This window comes from Muscardinus avellanarius (assembly GCF_963383645.1).
Source record: "Muscardinus avellanarius genome assembly, chromosome: 1".
Classification (NCBI taxonomy): domain Eukaryota; kingdom Metazoa; phylum Chordata; class Mammalia; order Rodentia; family Gliridae; genus Muscardinus; species Muscardinus avellanarius.
This window is the reverse complement of record NC_137786.1, coordinates 105,142,188-105,163,464: the sequence shown is the minus strand read 5'-3', so window position 1 is coordinate 105,163,464 and position 21,277 is coordinate 105,142,188. Positions and strand designations below refer to the sequence as shown.

At 42.3% G+C, this 21,277-nt stretch overlaps 1 protein-coding gene across 3 annotated transcripts in view; it reads right to left on the bottom strand.

Annotated features, from left to right (window-relative positions):
• The window catches only part of ARHGAP26 (Rho GTPase activating protein 26), a gene marked incomplete at both ends in the record, with an annotated part of 441,415 nt that overhangs the window by 155,013 nt on the left and 265,125 nt on the right, over positions 1 to 21,277 (bottom strand). For all 3 annotated transcript variants that reach the window (XM_080697772.1, XM_080697773.1, XM_080697774.1), the window contains 3 exons: positions 2,255 to 2,360; positions 3,856 to 3,914; positions 5,569 to 5,656. In XM_080697772.1, the coding sequence (XP_080553898.1) occupies positions 2,255 to 2,360; positions 3,856 to 3,914; positions 5,569 to 5,656 (253 nt within the window). The remainder of the gene's footprint in view (positions 1 to 2,254; positions 2,361 to 3,855; positions 3,915 to 5,568; positions 5,657 to 21,277) is intronic.

Sequence of the window (21,277 nt, the reverse complement as noted above, 5' to 3'; positions counted from 1 at the left end):
GAGAAATGCCATAAAACCAACAAAAATTATTCTTAGGAATGGCAAGTCAGATAAAATGCTCCAGAAATGGTATGGAATAAATAACTCCAGTAACAAAATTGGTTTAAATTGGTTAGAAGGCAAAGATGTCAGGATCACAGCTGTAACTTGCATATTCCAGTGTATTATGGTTTGGGTTAGGAAAAAAGAATGCTCTGAACTTAACAGGAAATAGGAGAAATGAACTCTCCACCATGAGATAAATAGGCTTGACTGCTCATGATTTACGTTAGAGTCTGGTTTTATTTATTTAATTAATTAATTTATTTAATTAATTAATTTATTTATTTATTTTTCTCCTTCTTTAAAGATCCCCAACAATTCTCAGAGCAATGTGCGAATAAGAGAAGTTCAGTAATGGCTCTGCTGGGTTACCACCTAGGTTTGGTCTCTTGCAGACCAATTAAGCTCTCATTCTGACCACCCAAATTGAAAAGACAAAGACGGGGTGCCTTCAGTTGGTTCCTAACCCCTCTCCTCCAGTAGCTTCCAGCAGGCTTCAAGGTCTCCTGAAGACCCAGTGGCCATAAGCAGTCCAAGCACCTCCACATACACTCGGCTGAGCGTGCACCTGCACTCTCTTATGTTTTAGTGCATGCACTTCCAATGTGCAAAGTTTTGCAACTAAGACTGAAATCAGATTTAGGGTTAAATGCCTGACTCTGGGTTGTGTGAAACAGGTATCATACTGTCTCTCACAGCATCAGGAGCTACTTTTTAAACCTTAGTTCCTTTTTTTTTTTTTTTTTGGTGGTACTGGGGATGGAATCCTTCTACCTCCGGGCTACACTCCCAGACCTATTTTATATTTTATTTGGAAACAGGGTCTCTTAAGCCAGCGAAGCTGGCTTCGAACCTGCGTGATCCTCCTGTCTCGGCCTCCCAAGCGCGGGGATTACAAGTGTGCACCACCCCGCCCGGCCTTAGTTCCCATTATTTTAAACACATTTCATCAGAATTCTTTGGCATTTTGGAAGCATTCTCATTGCAAACTCGCATGCTCTTTATTATGCTTCTTAATTGTTTCTGAACATGCAATTCTGATCTAGCATGGCAAGAAAAAAGAGAAAGAAATGATCCATAATGGAGCAATCCTTGACTATCCAGTTGCCTTCCCCCAACAAACAAAATCCTCTAATTTATTTTTTCATAATGCCCATACAAATTTTTACATAGTTTCTCTCCAAAAGGTGCTATGTAGTATATGACAGATATATGAAAAGTAACTACCACACTATCCCTCAGATGAGTTTCAACTTATTCCACAGGATTGGTTTCATGGTAAAAGCAAAGTGCTGGTAAGGGCCATATTTCTAACATTTCAGTTCAGTAGAATTCAGGGCTTAACGATTTGGGTTAACTATTATACATCCATTCTTTTCTTTTGCTCCAGTCTGCAACCAAGAACATTCCATCAAAGTCAGTGAGAGGTTAGAACATAACACACACATAGTGACTGACACAGCTAGGGACATCAGCAAGACTACTTCCAAAAGGGTCAAACAATAGTAAATACACAAAAATTCAAAACCATCCCAACAGTGTAAATACTCCTAGCAAGAAAACCAGGCCCTCGCTGAATGCTTTGATTATCTAAAAGGGTAATTGAGCATTTGCCAAAAATAATTCCTTTATCCTCTATACTCTTCAAAGGCTTTTAACACATGTGATTTTTTTTTAAAAAGTCAGTGATCTTATAGATAAGCAGAATCTATTACGCACACTTGACAAGTGAAGAAACTGAGGAACAGAAGGCTCAGTGGTTTGTCTGGGGTGGTTCACTGACTTGGAAGAACAGAGTCAGCTCCAGAATCCAGACCTCCTCAGTCTAAATCCAAGTTCTGTAAACCTGTAACATTTTCCTGTTTGTCCTCTATCACCAAAAGAACATTTAAGCCCTAAAAGCTCTGAGTGGTGACCTGGTGTCCGAGACGACACACTCCGGTTTGCCCTTGATCGTCAGGAGAGCAGAACCCCCTGCAAACTCCAGGAGGCAGCCTGCTCCAGAGGGCGCTTCCCCAGCCTCCTCTGCGAAGGCCATCTGGCATTTGCTGCTCTTAGCCACTGCAGTTAACATTTCACACATTTCTTTCCTAAGCCTCCAGCATACTGGATGCAATAGTGGGAGAGGGAAACGTAAGCAGAACTGAGACCAGCTTTACTGCTAAGAACTTTCTGGGGTGAGAAAAGGGCTAGCCATTGGTCATAAACCTACTTTGCCAAGTGGTTCATGAGCAGCTGTAACATCTGCCGATTTTTCTCTGGGAGCCGATGAACGAGGCTGTGGATTTCAGAGACCCGAGTCTCCTGATTCTCCAGCTCTGCAGAGGAAGGGAGGCGAGGTTTGATCAGTGTCACGGCTGACTCATTTTTCAAGACAAAATCAGGAAAGTTTGAGCCCTAAGAGACTGAGGATTTCTCCAAGATTTATAATCCTGTCTTGAGTGAGTATTACATGAACAGCACGACTAAATCTAGAAGTCCTTTTTGTGGGTGCTTTCTGTAACAGGGTTCATCAAAATAATGACTCTCAAAAAATCCAAGCCAAGATGATGACGTGATGAAATGGAGCCAGTCAGCTGTTTACCCAGAGCAGAGACGACTCAGGAGCAGCGGGCTCCCCAGAGGCCTCCTTTCATTTCAGGGAAGGAAGGAACTTTATGCACTGGTAAAGTGATAAACAAATCTTAATGTGAACAACACTGCAAGGGTCTCAAATAGCAAAATAATTCATGGAGACCGCATCAGAGAAACCAAATGAAATGCGCTATATTCTTAAGTTACGTATGACAAGCAGACTGGTAGGAAAAAAAAAATCAAGGGCAGAGAAAATATTTAAACTTCTCTGCCACCCTCTCACCGATATCAGAGCTTGTCACAGCCTCTTAGTTGAACTAAGGTAAGTGGCTTCATTTCTCTGGGAAATAGATTGCTGGTACTCATCACACCTATTTATAGGACTGATGTGAGGTTTAATTAGAGAATGGTTGCTAGGGGGTTGGAATTTCTCTGAGAAAGAAATCACATAAACACCACCTTCACTCTCAGTTCTCTTTCACGTCCTTCTCTTCTCCGTTTTAAGGGGACAGCTATGGGTAGATAAGGCCACCAGAACATTAGGTTCTACTAAACTAGGCCAGTAGTAGCTACCATGGTAAGCAAACCTTAAAGGGACCAAGGGAAGGCACAAGCTATCCACACGGTAATACTGTGAGGATTCATGCCAGATTTAAATCTGATAGAGAATCTCACTGCCCCCTTACAGGAGGCCTATCCCACGTAGACAGATTCCAGTATACTTAGGGTAGCTCGCACCTAATCCCTATGTACTTTAATACCAGTAATATGATGCTAGGGACCCAGATGAGATAATTGAAGAATGATCAGAAGCTGTAAATGGAAGACATGATGGAAAGCGGGCTGTGAAGTTATATAAATGGTGTTGTATTCAGGGAAACACTTCCAATGCTCAATTTAGGTAATGTGCAATGTCTGATTCATTCTGTAAAATGCTACTCAATGATGGAAAAAACCCAAGAAGTTAGAAGCCGCATAATCAAAACTAGAATGGCAAGCTTGCCTTTCTCTCCTCTCTCCCCTTCCCACCAGCTCCCTCCTCCCCAAGAAAACCAGGCCCTAGCAGTCCTGAGTCAGTTCCGTTTTTATTATGTCAGAGTCTCATGAGCATGCATGTGGCCACTCTACGTGCAGAATACAATGGGTTAGATAATATTTAATTTTGGATACTGACTATTCTTTAAAACAGAAAACTATTCTCTCTCTTCCCCTTAAAATTGTGATAAAAAGATGACTTACTCGCTGCTTTGATGAAACTTCTTTGAAACTGGTACATCATGAGTGGCCCTGGAAGCATTCTGGAATAAAAAGATACAGACTAGTCAACTCAATAATACAATAGTCAGATTCTCTCTAAACGGCAGCCTTAAAACTTCCAAACAAGACTACATTCCTCAAAGACTCAGATAACTGGGAAACAACAGCAATTCAATTTAGTTTCCTGCACAAGGGTCCTGAGATTTCACCTGAAATTTTTCATTCTCCCTCTTTTTTAAAGGATTGACTATGAGTTTGCTTCAGAGTCACAGTGAGAAAAGTGCTAATGCAAAAGTCTAGCACAAACCAAGAGATTTCCTTTTTAGTCAGTGACTCACCCATCAGCAGGAGCATTTGAGGATGTCTGAGAACTAGGCAACTAACTACATGTTTGCAGTTACCTGGGCTTATACTCTCGTCTCTCCAGCAGTTCGTTGTGAGAATCAGTTCATCTGATAACACTGTAAAAAACTTCTGTAGGTGTTTTGTTCCCAAGTGGAGTACTGCTCCAAAAGGCTAGAGCCCCTAACGTTAGGTGTCATGCAAGGAAATTTCACCTCCTGGGTATGAGTATGTTTTAGCTACAAACTTGAGTTTTCTCCTGATAATTAAATTCAACAGATTACTTGCAGGTTTTGGCTTAGATTTCATTTCTGCTGGATTCTCTAATTCAACTTTTAGTCTTCCTGGCATTGTTTCTTACTCCTGACTTCAATGCCCCAAGAGTCAATAAGACTCAATACTTTTCTGTGGCTTTCTGTGGCCTTAGCTTTCCAGCCAAGTGAATCTTCAAAAGGCTCACAACTCTTTTATTTTATTTTATTTTATTTTATTTTATTTTAGCGGGTCTGGGAATGGGATCCAGGGGCATTCGACCTCCAAGCTACACCCCCTGCCCTATTTTTATTCTTTATTTTGAAACAGGGTCTCACTAAGTTACGGAGTGCTTTACTAAGTAGCTGAGGCTGTCCGCGAACTCTGATCCTCTGGTCTCAGCCTCCCAAATGCTGGAATTATAAGCATGCACCACCATGCCCGGCCATACAATTCTTAATTGCAGTTCCATGAAACTGCTGTGTATAACTACCACATCCCTGCACTTCAGGTCCACCATACATTTCTTTCTGTTCAGGAAACTGAGATGCAGAGGGCTAGTCAATTACCCAAGATCGGGGTAGAGAACAGCAATATTATCGCATACGCAAATGCATGGAAAATAGTCTCTCCAGTAAGGTAATATTTTCTAAAACTAAGTTGAAGGAGTCAAGACGAGTTCCATTAAGTTCGCACTTTCAAGGACCAATGTAAACAATATGCTCTGAGCAGTGTACAAAAATATCAAAATTCATGGGGTATGTAATCATGCACTCTCGACAGAATGTGATATATGATTCCTGGTTTTCTTAGATTATTCAGGGAAGATGGTATTTTAGGTTCTGTTCGAGGCTAATTATCTCAGTACTTCTCATTCAGAATGAAGCTTCCTAAATCATTCATGTACCCATGCACAATGGCAACCTATCAACTACAGATGATTTACAATCAGCCTGACCAGCCGAACTAAATGCACCCACGCAGAAGCTGTTTCCACATCTCCAGCACCCACCCAACAGTTCTCTGGAGGCTGAAAATAAAACTGTTTCCTGACTGCATGAGAACTAGCTGGCGCCCTGCCTCATGGAAGGCAAGTCCTACCTTAGGTAGGTCTTCAGAGCACTAGTGATGGTCTTTATCTCCCATTCCGCACAGATATCTGTTTCTGTCTCGGAAGCTGTTTTGGGATCTAAAAGGAAGAAAAGACAGTGAGTAAGCAGAGCATAAATCATAGCTAATCAACACATGTAAAAGCATCTAACCTTGTTAGTAACTATGGAAATGCAAATTAAAACATAAACAACATGAACTTTTTGCCTATTATATCCAGGGAATGTTTAAAAATCCAAAATGTCTACTGCTGGAAGAATGTAGGGAAACTGATCCTCTCACAAATCGCCAGAGGCAGGAGAGATAAATGCAACAGTTTTGAAAAGCAACTTGGCAATTTGTCTCATCGAGAGTCTTAAAAATGTTTATGTTCTCTGAACCAGTAATCCTATTTCTCACAATCTCTCCTCAAGAAATAAGATAATGCCTCCGAGAAGTTAAATACCCTAGAAATGTTCAGCAACACTGTCCTTCATAGCAGTGGAAAAGGCAAAAACAGGAGAAAACCTAAGAGTCTGGTAAGAGAAGAAGGGATTGGTGAATTTACAGCATGTCTTCCTAATGAAATGCTTGTTACTGTTTACGCGGTCCTGACGGCAACATGGAAAATGCCTGTATTATGTTATGGAGAGTAAAGGAATCAAGATTTACGAGTGTGACAGCATTATCTGAAGGAAGGCCGAAAAAACTTAAAATAGTGGCTGGGTTTAAATGGTAGAAGTGTGCTTTTTATATTTTTAAATGATGTATGATTTAATTCTGTTACTTCAATATATTTGTTAAGTTTCTTTAAACCTAGATATTTAATGAGCACATCCATAATTATATTGGCTCCTGATAATTTCTTCGTTTGTCTCCTCTTGGGTGGAGTCTTAAACAGATGTGTGTATTTTAAGTAAGTGTACTGTGAAAGAAAAGGAGAGAAAATTCTCTGAGTCTCCCTGAGCAGCATAAATGCAGGGGAGAACTAAAGGCAGAGGCTGGTAAGTATGAATTTTTCTCAAGTCAGCAGAAGCCCATCCTGTTGCTGGAGAGGTGGTCGGGTGAGAAACGAACCGGAGGGTGGGCAGTGGAGTCCGTCAATGCAGTCAGGAGGGCCTCCAGCTTTCTTAGACCACTAATCACCAAGATCTGCCCACCAACTCCCAACCTCTTTTCTTTCTGTGCAGTGTCTCATTCTTGGTAGGGGAGCTACCCTTTACCCTTTTCTTACTCCTTCCAGGGTTGCAGAATGAGATTTAGGACAGACCAATCACAGGCATGTCACCTCTGTGGTATGCTGGTGACAGGTTCCGGGATGGTAAGACCTAAGCCAGTTCAGGCAGAGTGAACTTCAGTACTTTGCCAGGAGACAAGCTGCTGTTTAGTAGGCTTGCACTCAGAAGGTTATATAACTGCCAGGCATCACCATATAGAACCCAGGAGTGAGTCCAAAACATAAGCCAGACACAGAGGAACAAAGAGAGCAGACCTTGATGGCTTGAATTGAGCCCTGCCTTGTAAGCTGATAAGTTCCCTTTTCTCCTTAGGATTCTCTCCCGGAAAAGCCCTGAAGTTCTCTAGCCTAGGCTGCCTTGGGTCTTGGGCCATCCCTGAACCAGTTGCCAGTATATCAGAGACGTGACATGCCTATGATTGGTCTGTCTCAATTCTCATTCCCTACCCTAGGAAGTCAGTTTAGGTCAGGTTTTTGTTTTCTATAATCCAAAGACATTTGAATGATATGCCAGGTAAAGAGAGACAGCCACTTCACTGTCTCTTTCTCAACAGTTCCCAAGAAAAACTCTGAGACTTCAACTAAGAAGGAAGTTCCTCCTACAGGGCCAACTGCCTTTCAGCTGGAAAAAAACAATGAATCACAAGTATGTACAGTACATTTTCCATTTACTGGAAAGGAACCCCTTCTACCCTAGAGGAAAGATGCCAAATATTCACAAATGGCTTAAGGATTCAGTCTATGGTTCCCAGGTAAGGCCACAAATCCAGCTGGTACCTACTGCTCAGTACGTTCCCCTGACACTTATTTGCAGATGAGACAGTAAAGGGCCTCAGCTCATAAAACGAGCATGAAAGAGCTCCTGTGTGAGGTTTACAGGTGACCCTGGGCCATGAGGCAATAATAAAGTCCTTCTTGTCATATGAGATAAACAAGGAAGAACCCAAAGAGCATGATCCCATTTCTGGAGCCACAGAATGGCAAATTCCAGAGTGCTCCATCATAGCGATTTTTCTAAGTCCCCAATTGTGATTTCTCTACTATCTAAAACACTGCAGCTTCCATAATTTTCTTTCTCATCTCATATTCCCTGAATGATTTCTTCCTGCAGCAGCATATGTACCCCAAAAGTTTTCTGAGCATGACCTTTTCTCTTCCCCATCTCTAAGAAGCATGGAGCGCGGCCACACTGCATGGTTTCTGGATGCAAGACAAATGTTACTGTACATTTTTCTCAGGAACAATCCAAATCCAATTTCTACTCAAAAAGAGTGAACATGAAACTAAGCCAGCAGCAGCTGGCAGGTCTGGGAGTTCTGAACTATTCCTGAACCACATTTAGCAAACTAATGATTAGCTTCCCCCTTATTCCAGCTCTGTAACCATAGGAATATTGCATAATATTACAGGGAGGAGAGTCAAATTACAGTCCGGCTAACTGGCTTTTTATAGCACTGATGAGGCAAGGCTCATAACTTGAGCACGTCCACTTTAATTCATTTAATATCCAAACTAAATTGAATACAGCCTCCCCGGCTCCACCGTTTCCAGAAAGCGCTGCCAATTTCCACACCTCCCTCCCGAGGCTCCCTTCACTCACAGAAGCTTCCCGGTGGCATCTCGGTGAGCTTCTGAGATATCACCTATAACTTCCTCCAGAACTCAGGACATTCCTCCCTCCACATTGCTTGACCACTGTAAGAGCTTATTTTCTATAGTAAAAGTAAGAGCTTATTTTCTATAGTAAAAGAGCCTGCTCATATCAGCTTTTGATATGCATCTCCTATCTTTAACAGTCTATACAGATGTAAGCACATATATAGAAGGCCTAGCATGTATGCTCAAGGTCCTGGATTCAGTCCCCAGCACCACAGCAAAACAAAACACAAAGGAAGCCCACTATGCATGTCATTCTTTGCACTGCTATTTTTATTTGACAATCTCTTAAAAAATTGTTACATATCAGCACATGAAAAGGGTAAGTCACCATGCATTGGCCTCAGACCTGCGATCCTCCTGCCTCAGCTTCCCAAGTACTGGGACTACAGGTGTCCTCCACCATGCCGGCTTTCATTTTTATTTTGAAAGATATTGCTCAAGTACCCATCAGAGGCTTAAGGTGAGTGGCTTCTCCCTCATCTTTGATAGAATGTACAGTCACAGGCTTTGGTCTTAGCCAGTTGGATACATGTTTTTTAAAAATTACCTCTCTGACTTAATTTGCATTTTTAATGAGGAGGAAGGTTGAGAATCCTCTCCTGTGTGTGTTTTTAAAGTGAAGTTTCCTGAAGTATACTCACCCTTTCATAAGTGTACGGTTCCATGATTTTTGAAGAATATGTATAGTCATGAACCTACCACCAAAACCAAGATATTGCCATCACCCCCCAAAATGCTCAGTGCTCCATTATGCACAATCCTTTCCCTTAAACTCCACCCCTGACAACACTTTCACGTAGCATAATACTTTTAAATCTACCCATGTCATTACATGCACCAGCAGTTTAATCCTTTTATTGCTGAGTAGTATTCAGAGTTATGGATATGCCATAATTTGTTTATCCCTTTGCCGGTTGATGGACATTTGGATTGTTTCCAATTGTAGCTGTTATGAATAAGGCTACTATAAACATTTACACACAGGTCTTTGTATGGACTACGTTTTCATCTCTTGGGTAAATACTGTATCTACAAGCAGGACTGGGTAAAAATACTTAAGAGTAGGTCATAAGGTAAGCATGTTTTACTTTATTTTATTTTATTTTCCTATAAATAGGAAAGTTTTTATTTTTTATTTTTTTTAAATTGGTGCATTGTAATCATATATCACATTGGAGTACAAGACTTGAGAGGATATACAAGCACACATCATCCAATTAGCCCTCATCCAGCCCCCATCCCATTCCCTCCCCTTCCCTCGATCCCATGCTTGTTTGGTGATTAACTTTGATACATTTGTTTATGTACCTCCTGTATTTTAAAGAGGCTCCATCTTCCCCTATTTCATGCCCTCTGATTGGTCACCTTAGTTGCTTCACTATAGGGCCCTTTCTATAGCTCAACCTCTTCCTGTTGCCCCTTTCCTCCTAGTTTTTGCTGATTAAGAGAAGCGTCTGATTTATATTTTCTGCGATATTTCTCTGTGCATGTCGCGTTGCAAGTACCAATCCCACTCTTGATGGTCCCAGTAGTGGCCTGGCTACCCAGTGGATTGATCCAGACCTCGCTGGCTCAAGCAGCGGCCTTGTCTCATGGGAGGTCCCAATTCTGGTCTCGCTGGCTCCGACACCAGCCTAACCCCTCAGCTGGCTCCAATCCCGGCCTCGGAGGCCCTAGCACTGGCCTAGCTTCACGGCAGGCTCCGATCCCGGCCTTGCTGGCCCCAGCACCGGCCTAACCCCTCGGCAGGCTCCGATCCCAGCCTCGGAGGCCCCAGTAGCGGCCTTACCTCCTGTCAGGCTCCGATGCCAGCCGTTGGCCCCAGCATCGGCCTAACCCCTCAGCAGGCTCTGATCCCAGCCTTGGAGGCCCCAGCACCGGCCTTGCCTCACGGCAGGCTCCGATGACGCCCTCCTGGCCCCAGCCCTGGTCTAACCCCTCGGCAGGCTCTGATCCGGACTCGGAGGCCTCAGTAGCAGCCTTGCCTCATGGAAGGCTCCGATGCCGGCTGCTGGTCCAGGCACTGGCCTAACCACTCGGCAGGCTCCGATCCTGGCCTCGGAGGCCCCAGCCCCAGCCTTGCCTCACGGCAGGCTCCAATGCCAGCCATTGGCCCCGGCACCGGCTTAACCCCTCGGCAGGCTCTGATCCTGGCCTCAGAGGCCCCAGCACCGGCCTTGCCTCACGGCAGGATCCAATACTGGTGGCTGGCCCCAACATCGGGCTAACCCCTTGGCAGGCTCCGATTCCAGCCTTGGAGGCCCCAGTAGCGGCCTTGCTTCACAGAAGGCTCCGATGCCGGCCATTGGCCCCAGCACCGGCCTAACCCCTCGGCAGGCTCTTATCCTGACCTCAGAGGCCCCAGCACCGGCCTTGCCTCACGGCAGGCTCTGATGCTGGCCTCGCTGGCCCCAGCACTGGCCTAACCCCTCAGCAGGCTCCAATCCCGGCCTCGGAGGCCTCAGTAGCGGCCTTGCCTCACGGAAGGCTCCAATGCCAACCGCTGGCCCCAGCAACAGCCTAACCCCTCGGCAGGCTCCGCTCCCGGCCTCGGAGGCCCTAGCACTTGCCTTGCCTCACGGTGAGCTCCGTTCCAGGCCATGCTGGCCCTGGCACCGGCCTAACCCCTCAGCAGGCCCCAATCCTGGCCTCAGAGGCCCCAGCACCAGCCTTGCCTCACAGCAGGCTCCGATGCCGGCCTTGCTGGCCCCAGCACTGGTCTAACCCCTCGGCAGGCTCCGATTCTGACCTTTGGTGTAATTCAACATTTGGTGTAATTTCTCCAAAAAAATAAGGATGGTAGGATCTGATTTCTGCTTCTCCTGAATACAAGTCTCCACCACCATCGTGGAGACCGCTTTCAACACCACCTTTTTCCTTGGTCTCCGCTAAACTCTCTCCTTACAGGTGATGTCCAAGATTCTTAACAATTTAGAGAAACAGCAGTCCTTCACGGGGAATTTTCCATAAGTTTCAGTGCATTTGGTTAAGTTTTGTCTGCATCTCCAGTGTCCTGGCATCCGCCATGGCCTTCTTAACCCCTCTCTGATATTTTTCCTTTTTCTTTTTCTTTTCCTTTTTCTTTCTTTAAATAAGAGAAGACAGTATATGTGGTTTGAGAAGGTAGTGGGATCAGGCACTCAGTAGCACTGTGACCTGGTTTCTTCAGGAGTCTGGTGTACTACGCGCACTCCGGCCCGGGGCCCAGAGTCCCGCGACCCGGGCCCCGGCTGGTGTGCCCCATGCGACCCCTGCCCGGAACCCAGGGTATTGGGCCCGGTTTCTCCAGGGGTCTGGCGTGCTACACGCAGTCCGGCTCGGGGCCCAGAGTCCCGCGACCCAGGCCCCAGCTGGCGTGCCCCGCATGACCCCTGTCCGGGACCCAGAGTACTGGGCCCGGTTTCTCCAGGGGTCTGGCGTGCTATGTGGTCCGGCTTGGGGCCCAGAGTCCAGCGACCCGGGTCCCGGCTGGCATGCCCCACGCGACCCCTGCCTGGGACCCCTGCCTGGCTTCTCCAGGGGTCTTGCATGTTTAACTTTAAAAGAAACTTTCAAATTGTCTTTCAAGCTTTTGGGACCATTTTGCCTTCTCATCAGCAAGAGATAACTCTTTTTGCGTCACATCCCCATCGACACATGATAGGGACCATCATTTTACTTTTGGCTATCCTAGTAGGTGTGCAGTAGCATATAATTTTTTCAGATTTGTATTTCCTTAATGACTAACGATGTTGGTCACCTTTTCATGCACTTTTTGGCCATCTGCATATATTTGTCTTGGTGAACTTTAACTTTTTTTCTTCAAATCTTTTTGTCTGTTTTAAAAATCTTGGTTGTATTACTGAGTTGCAACAGTTTTTAAAAGTCTTGAACTTTGTTGCAAGACAAAACCAGGCTCTATTGGCTCCAGTGTCATTTAGCAATGTACAATCTTCATTTAGTATATATATATTTCTGCAAATATTTTCTCCAATTTGTAGCTTCTCTTTTCTTTTGTCTGAACAATATCATTGTAAGAGTAAAAGTTTTTATTTTGAATGAAACTGAGTTATATATTTTCTCTATGATGGTCACTACAGTTGTGTGCATGTACTTTTCTAACACTCTATACCCCAATATGATGTAAAATAGCAATGCACCCAATAAAAAATAAAAATTAAAACATCTTTCTAAACCAAGGACATAAAGATTTTCTCCTATGTCTTCTAGAAACTTCACTGTGTTAGTTCTTATGCTTAGGAATATTCAAGTTAATTATTTTTTATAAAGTGTCCAATTATACTAGTACCATTTGGTTAAAAAAAAAAAGATTGTCCTTTCACCAGTAAATTGCCTTAATACTTTATCAAAGATCAGTTGGCCATACATATCTGGTTGCTATTTCTGGCCTCTCAATTTTTTTCATTGGTCCAGATGTCTTTCCTTAGGAAATACTATTCAGTCTTTCTTTCCTGCATCTAAATGTGAGTTATATTAGGTTTTCTGCAAACCATTTTTGCTAAAAATCTTCTCCAGCCTTTTGCATTCCCCATCCCTATTATACCTTTGAGGGAAAAGCTTACACACGTTTACTATTCTCTGTGTAAATGATACTTCATTTGTCCCCCACATAATCCCTTCATGACTAGATTTAATATTCAGCAATTCAAGAAGCAAATTTGCTTACGCTAATTATTTTCTGACTATAAAAGTCATATATCTTATAAGCCTTAGTCACTTCCCATACCTCGTGCCTAAGAATGCCAGGTGCCACTACTAGTCCTGTTTTGAGGTCCTAAGGCTCTGGCTTCCTTGAGTCCCCCCCTCAGGAGAGCCTGCTTGCAGTGTCCCAGTAAGCAAAGGTGTTGGCCACGGCAGGAGCAGAGATGAAGGTGATAGTCCATCTCTGGGAACTCAGGATGGTGGTAAGCAGCCATCTCTCTGGTGCCCAGAATGATGGATCCTTCCTCCAGATAGTCTACTGCTAATCCTGTCATCATTTATTCTCTTAAATGGTGGGCAAAACTGGAAGCTTACTCTTTGCTCCCCTACTTCCATTTGGCCAGTCTTCAGAAGATGTACTGTTTCCTCTCATTATTATACAAGCTCAAGTCTCACAAGTCATCACAAAGGATGTCTAACACTCTGAGGTCTCTTCAGAAAGAAGTCCTTGATTACTTTTACTAATAGTACTTGGTGAAAAGATATGGGAAGTGAGAGGTAAAAATGCAGACTTCCAGGTGGGCGTGGTGGCACACACCTGTAAGCCGAGTACCTGGGAGGCTGAGACAGGAGTGCAAATTTGCAACCAGCCTCAGGTTTGCAACATAGTGAGATCTTGTTTGAAAATTAAAAAATAAAATAAAATAAAATAAAATGGGGTTGGGGGTGTAGCTCAGAGGTAAAATGCCCCTGGATTTAATCCCCAGTACCAAAAAGAAAACAGAAAAGAAAAAGAAGAGAGAAAGGAAGGGAGGAAGGAAGGGAAGGGAAGAAGTGGACTTCAAGGTCACAGAGGGGTGAGGATGGATCAGGCTGCAGATGAATGAGTGAGGCACACTGCCATAATTTGGTGATTTAAAGCTCTGCTATTTAATATCTTCCTTGTATTTTATATAGCACTAACTATGTACTAAATATTCTAAAAAGTGCTAGGGGTGGTAGCATGTGCCTGTAATTCCAGTCTCTCAGGAGGCTAAGGCAGGTGGACTATAAGTCTGAATCCAGCCTTGGCAACAGAGTGGGGCTTCTTCTGAAAAAAACAAAAAACCCAACAACAACCTGTCTAGATTGTAAAAGAAAAGGGAAAAGTTACAGCATAAGATGAGAACAACAGCCACACTGAATGTGCATTTCCTCACATCACAGCGAGACACTAATAAAGGTACCTGCAAAGGGAGCCACACTGTGCATCCTGCCCCCACTCCAGCACACACGGGGGAGAGGAGCTGCTTTCTGCAGGCCACAGAGATCCAGTGAAGTGAGTGCAGGGAAGGAGTGCCCCTTCGCCTCAAGGCAAGTGAGTTCTGAAGCAGGAAACCCCAAGGGAAACCATGACGCTGGCCAGGGAAGAGCCGTGGGCCTCCCTCAGGCTAACCAGAATAAGCTCCATTTCCCCCAGGACCATCACAACGCAGCAAGAGCATGAGAAATCCACTCAGGATTGTAGGTCCACAGTATACAGAAGATTTAAGAATGTCAGGAAGTCATTGGAACCATGTACAATAGCCCTCCAATTTCATTTGAGAGTATAATTCTAAAAAGGGTTCAGAAAAAAAATAGTTACAGAATAGGGAGAAGCTATAGAGTGAATTTAATAGCAAAGATTTATAGCCTTCTCCGTATTCAGCCTTGATTATAGAGAAGATAAAAAAAAAAGCCTGCACAATATTTATTGGCATAAAATATGGAGACTAAAGCACTCTGAAAAATAATTCTGAAAGCACCTGTTCTGTAATATAAATAAAACTCAGAAAAATATGGATGCTCTGAAATAAGCCATAAGAAGCTGACTGAAATAATAAATGTGACAGCTGCTGACAAACACCTAGTAGGCTCCATAATCTGACTATTGTGAATTGTGCTATTAACATGGATATACGCATATCACTATAATATTCTGACTGTAGTATTACAGTGTACTAATGAAACTATAAAAAACTGATAGGTGAAAGGTAAAAATAAAGAGATAAATTAGTAAAGACATTGCTAATTGAGAGTAATAATAACAATAATGATAATAAAACAATAATCGACCGAATAGAAATTTAAATGAGTGATATGTCATCTAGGGGATGAGTTTGAGAACTTTTATAGACTACAGAGAATCAGAAGAAAAGCAAATATTAAAAGCTGGAAAATAAGTCGGGCGTGGAGGCGCACGCTTGTAATCCCAGCATTCAGGAGGCTGAGACAGGAGGATTGTGGTTCGCAGACAGCCTCAGCTACTTAGTGAGGTCCTTTGCAAGTCAGTGAGACCCGGTTTCAAAAAAGAATAAAAAATAGGGCTGGGGTGTTGCTCGGAGGTAGAATGCTCCTGGGTTCCATCCCCAGTACTGCAAAAAATAAAAAATAAATAAAAATAAAGATATGTGCTTTTTAAAAGACTGAGAATTATAGAATAACAGAAAGTAAATTTGTTCCCCTTAAGAAAAATATGTATGAAAATTTCTTTCATAGACTTCAATACATATTAAAGATGATTATATGATAATATTTAAAAGTAGTGGAAAGGAGAACATTTCTCATTGTATGATGATAGGTCAATGGTACATGTATTTGAGGAAAAGCAAAGTTTCCATGAATACATTCCAGTTGGGTTTTAAGGAAAGTAAAGGGTTTTATAATCCTAGAATGGACAATGAAGAAGACATTTAAAGCATCAATCATCTAGAAAAGAATTGAGAGACCAGACTTATCAGAAACTTATCAGAAACTTAAAACATACATAAGACGAAACACAACAAAAACACCATAAAGTTCAAAACAACTACTCTTAACATAGTTTCCAGATCTAAAAACATCAAGAGATGAAAACAGAGAATAAAAACTGAAAACAGAGAACAGGCTAAAAACACAGTCACAAAAGAAGAAGTGTAATTCAGCAATAAACATGTACAGAAAGCCCAATTACATACAAAATTACAGAAATGCCAATTAAATAAAAAGAAAAGACATTTTTAAATGGATGTGGTTTATATGCAAAAAGATGCTGTGGAGCAGGGCAGTGATGTGGGGATAAAGCTCTCCTCAGGCTTTGCGGGCAACAAAGGTGGGACCCTCAGCTAAGAGCCTTGAAACAATATACCTATCTTGACACAGCAATTGACATCTTGAAATAACCCTTAAGGAAATAAGTAGAGATGCCTATAAAAATAAAAAATGGTGTCAGAGAACATTTATTACTTAACACGAGGAGGCTCTGGACTCAGCAACCCACATGCATCTTTTCATGTCATTTAGACACTATTACGGAGACAGGGATGATGCGGAGATAGAAGATTAGACCAACTTAAGTCACGTCTGAGGTCAGATGGATAAGCAGTGGGACTCCAACTTGTCTACCTCCAACACGCATGCTCTTAACCTCTGCTATCCTGTCCTGGGGTGGGGGGGTTCATCTGAGTGCTCTCTAGAATGATGAAGAACTACAATCAGCCTAGGTACCCAAGAAGAGAAACTGGTTAAAAGGTTATAGTGCAACTGCACAGCACATGCCTAAGAAAATCACACCTTTGGCCGGGCGTGGTGGCAAACGCTTGTAATCCCTGTGCTTGGGAGGCAGAGACAGGAGGATCGCGCAGGTTCGAAGCCAGCCGCGCGCGCTGGCTTAGGAGACCCTGTTTCCAAATAAAAATGTAAAAATAGGTCTGGGAGTGTAGCCCGGAGATAGAAGGGCTTCCAGGAACCCCAGTACCACCAAAAAAAAAAAAAAAAAAAAAAAAGAAAGAAAAGAAAAAGAAAAGAAAATCACACCTTTGAAAGAATTTAAATACTCGGGAAATTAGACACTCCATAGTTTTATATGAGTAAAGCCTGCTTAATAGCCTGTAACAAATTTACCATGTAAGCTCAATTTCATAAACATATTAACAAAGTATGCTATCTTTATTAGTATATTACTATATCATACACACAAATATCAAATTTAAAAGATTATGTAAAACGGTGTGATTTACTATGAAAAATGGTCAATGAAGGTTTTGCTGCTCTGCAAGACTGTTATTTTTTCTATATATGTTTTATATTTCTCAAAGGTTTCTAAATAATCACTCATAACTTTTAATCGGAAAAATAGCTATTTAAAATATAGAGAAGAAGGAAGAGAGAGAGACAGGCACTGAAAAGGGATATGGCTGATGTATACATATAAAATGAGCTAAGATTTGGAAAGATTTATCTTCACTTACTATTCAAGGAAGAAAAAACAGTACACACACATAGAAGTGTGTGTTACTTCTGGAAGTCTGTACCTCTTCCTGAGTCATTGCCACTATTCAAAAGTAATGGCCTCTGCGGCTGGGAGGAGCAGAGTGTGGCTGCCCTTGGTGTGGGACTAGCATGAAGTGTGGCACAGTGCTGCCTCTGCTATGAGGAACTCCAGCAAGCTTTCCGAAGGCATTCCCAGAGCACAGGCTCAAATATTCCTCTGCCAATTCATAGTTCCCCAGTGTATTATGAGTCAAAAAAAATAATAAACCTGTGATCAGAGTTAGTCTCTGGTTTTAATTCTAAGTCACACTTTCAATAATCAAAACACATTATTCCACTTTAGAGAGTCTGAGACAAACAAACCCTATCTGATATAGTGCCTGGCATGTAACTAGGCATCCAAAGTATATATGATAAGGAAGAGTGAAGGGGAGGGTCACACTGAGCCCGGCCATGTCAGGGAAAGGTTTTGGAGTAGAAGAGCCAATTTTACTTTACAGTCTTGGCCACTGAAGGCCAGTATCAGTACTCAGAACTGACCGAGATGGCAGACTGTTCACAAAAGGTAAGGGAGACGGAGCTGACTCTGGGGCCCTGGCCTAACAGATAGTTCCTCAATTGCAAGATTCAGACTTAACAGGCAGGGGGAGTCAGTCTCTACCTCAGGTCAGAACTTGCACTCTGGTCATCCCTCTGCTCCAGCTGGATCTCACTCCGGATCCCAGTCTATCTGTGACATCCTACTGGCAGAGGAAGCCAGTCTTGTGACTTTCAGCTGTGAGTTGTTACTCTTTCATGACATCTCAGATGTTCATGATTATTTTCTCTACCCCTAGGAAAACTGAAGAAGGGAACAAGACAAATTTTCTGTTTGGGGGCCACTAAGCAAAGTGATGAACTCCTTTCAAAACTACTCTTCTGCTCAGCACAACTCAGCCAACTTGGTTCCTTTCTAGATTAGCAAAGTCGTCTAAAATGTCATATTTCTTTTCACTAGTGTCATCTTACATAATCATCTGTTGTCTTTGAAATCTCTTGGCCCCTTCTACTCCCTGACATCCAGTTGGTTACAAAGTCTTGTTGATTCCCTCTCTACAATTATTTTGAGCCTGCCCATTTTTCCCTGACCTCAGACTAGGATTTGTTTCTGCCCTTGATGGGGTATGCTCTGTCCAATCTATTATCATTGGCTTTTTTTTTTTTTTTTGTACTAGGGATTGAACCCAGGGGCATTCTACCTCTAAGCTATATTTCCAGCCCCCTTTTTATTTTTTTTATTTTGAAAAAGGGTCTTGCTAAGTTCCCAAGGCTGGCCTCAAACTTGTAATCCTCCTGCTTCATCCTCCCAAATATAGGGGTTTTAGGTATGCACCACTGTGCCTGGCTCCTCTATGTTTTTCTATGACCAAATACATATCCCACATTATTGCTGAGTTATTCACCTAAAGCTGGAATTTAATCTTGCTACACTTGTATTATATATACTTCTTTTATCCACCAGCAGCCATTATTTCAGGAAAGCACTTCTCCAGCATTCTATCAGAAATCCTGGTCATCTCACAGAGTTCCATGGACTAACCCCATCCCTCTATATCCCCAGACACAGGCACAACATCCAGGCCATCTGGATCCATCTGCTAAGGACCATGTGATTGGCTCCAGATTGAAAAGGAATCATGTAAACATCCCCATACTAGCCTGGGGCCTTCTGTCAAAACTGCCAAAAAAGACACTCTCTTCTCAGTAATGCAAGTTCCAAGGACTGCAGGGGCTGGACCTATCTGAACACTCCCAAAGAGAAGAAAGCCAATATCAAGGTCAGCAGAGGTCACAGAAAATGAGAAGCTAGAAGAAAAAAGGGGAAAAACTCCAATGAAATTAGGGATATCACTGGAGTCTGCAGACTCCGCCCTGCTTCTGTCAGTAAATGCTTTTCCCTCATAAACTAATTCAAATTGTCTTTTTGGCACATTTTTATGCAAATAAGTCATAATGTATGTAACTCTGAACTTAGAATTTTTAATAGCTCTTTATTTCCTTCAGAAAACAAACAAAACAACTCCTAAGCACAGTATTCAAATTCTTTAATAAGAGACCACTTTAGCTTGCCAGTTTTAATGCTCCTGTCCTAGCATTCAGTAATTCTTTTACATCTTTTGCTATATCTACCACATACCTTGATTTCTTTCTCCATGCCACTGCTTGTGTTTCCGGAATCTGAATTATTCTATTCTCTCCTTCAATATTCAGTCTTCTAGATTCACTCATATTAAGTGCTACCATCCTAATTTTACATTTCAACTTTCAGATGCATTCATATCTTGCTCCATAAGGACTCTGTAGAAAAGTACCAGACTTTCTAATGCTTAATATCTAGCATCTATAATCTGCTCCAGAGAGAAGACACCTTGCAAAGGTTTGTAACTCTGGTCAGAAATGAAAAACTAAGAGATGGTATCTGTTAGATTCTTAGTTTCTCCTTACAATTAGAATTTTTAAAAATTTCTAACCAAAGGACCAGCAATTATACTCTTGGACAATTATCCCAAAAAAACAAATTTTTGTTCATACAGGAACTTGTATATAGGTATTTATGCAGCTTTACTTATAATACCTCAAACTGGAACATCTTAGATGTCTTTTAAGGGTGAATGACCATACTCTGGTATTTCCATACAATGGAACACTACTCAGCAGTAAAAAATTACATACTATTGTTACATGTAAAAATTTGAATAAATCTTAAGGAAATTATAAAGACTGAAAAAGAAAGTAAATCCCAAAAGGTTATATATTGGATGATTCCATTTGTATAACAACCTTGAAGTTGCAAAAATTAGAGAAACAGAGACCAGATTACTAGTTGCCAGGGTTAAGGGACAGGGTGAGAGGTAGAAGGTGAGGCAGATGGGTGTAGTTATAAAAAGGTACTGCAGGGACCTTTATGGTATTGCATCTTGACTATATCAATGTTAATATCCTAGATGTAATATTGAAATACAGTTTTACAAGATAAAGTTTTACAAGTTTTCTCACTGGAGAAAACTGGGTATAGGGTACATAGAATCCTTCTGTATCGTTTCTTACAATTGCATGTGGACCTATAATCTCAAGATAAAAGGATTAGATTTCTTAAATTAACCAAGCCAAGCTTGGTGGTGCATGCTTGTAATTCTAGTACTTGGGCATGCTGAGACAGGAGGAGCACAGGTTCAAAGCCATCCTCAGCAACTTAGCAAGGCTCTTGGCAACCTAGTAAGACCTTGTTTCCAAATAAGAAATGCAATTGGTTTGGGGGTGTAGCTCAGAGGTAGAATGCCTCTGGGTTCAATCCCCAGAACCACATACACACACACACACACACACACACACACACACACACACACACACACACAATAAACCCAAAATTAACCATATCATACATCTGAGCTGAAAAACAGTGAAACAGTGCTAGAATATCTCCAAGATAAACATGGTTTCAAATACAGATATTACTGCAACTAGTAATACCCTAGGTTTAAGTCCAAAAGAGGTGAGTATTTTCCCCCCCAAACACTGGCAGAGAACAGAGTTATTCTGGCCCACGTGAGAAAGAACTCTTTGCATATGAAAGTCGTTTTCAGAAACCAGGCTGGCAAAAGAAATTACAGACACTAAGAAGAGAACTGTCTTTGCCCAGAACACTGAGCTGGAACCCCAAGCGATAGTCCCTTTTCACAAGTGCCTGGCTGGGCTTCCATGGAAATGAGTAACAGCCACTCATCTGTGAGATCTGATCTGTTTGCCATTTAAATCCACGTGACTCGCTGAGGCGGGCTGCATTCGTATCTAAAAATACAGGAAATCTGCAGCCTAAGCAAATTTGGCTCGGGGACATGAGGGTTTTTTATTCAAATACTGCACATTTGAAGATAG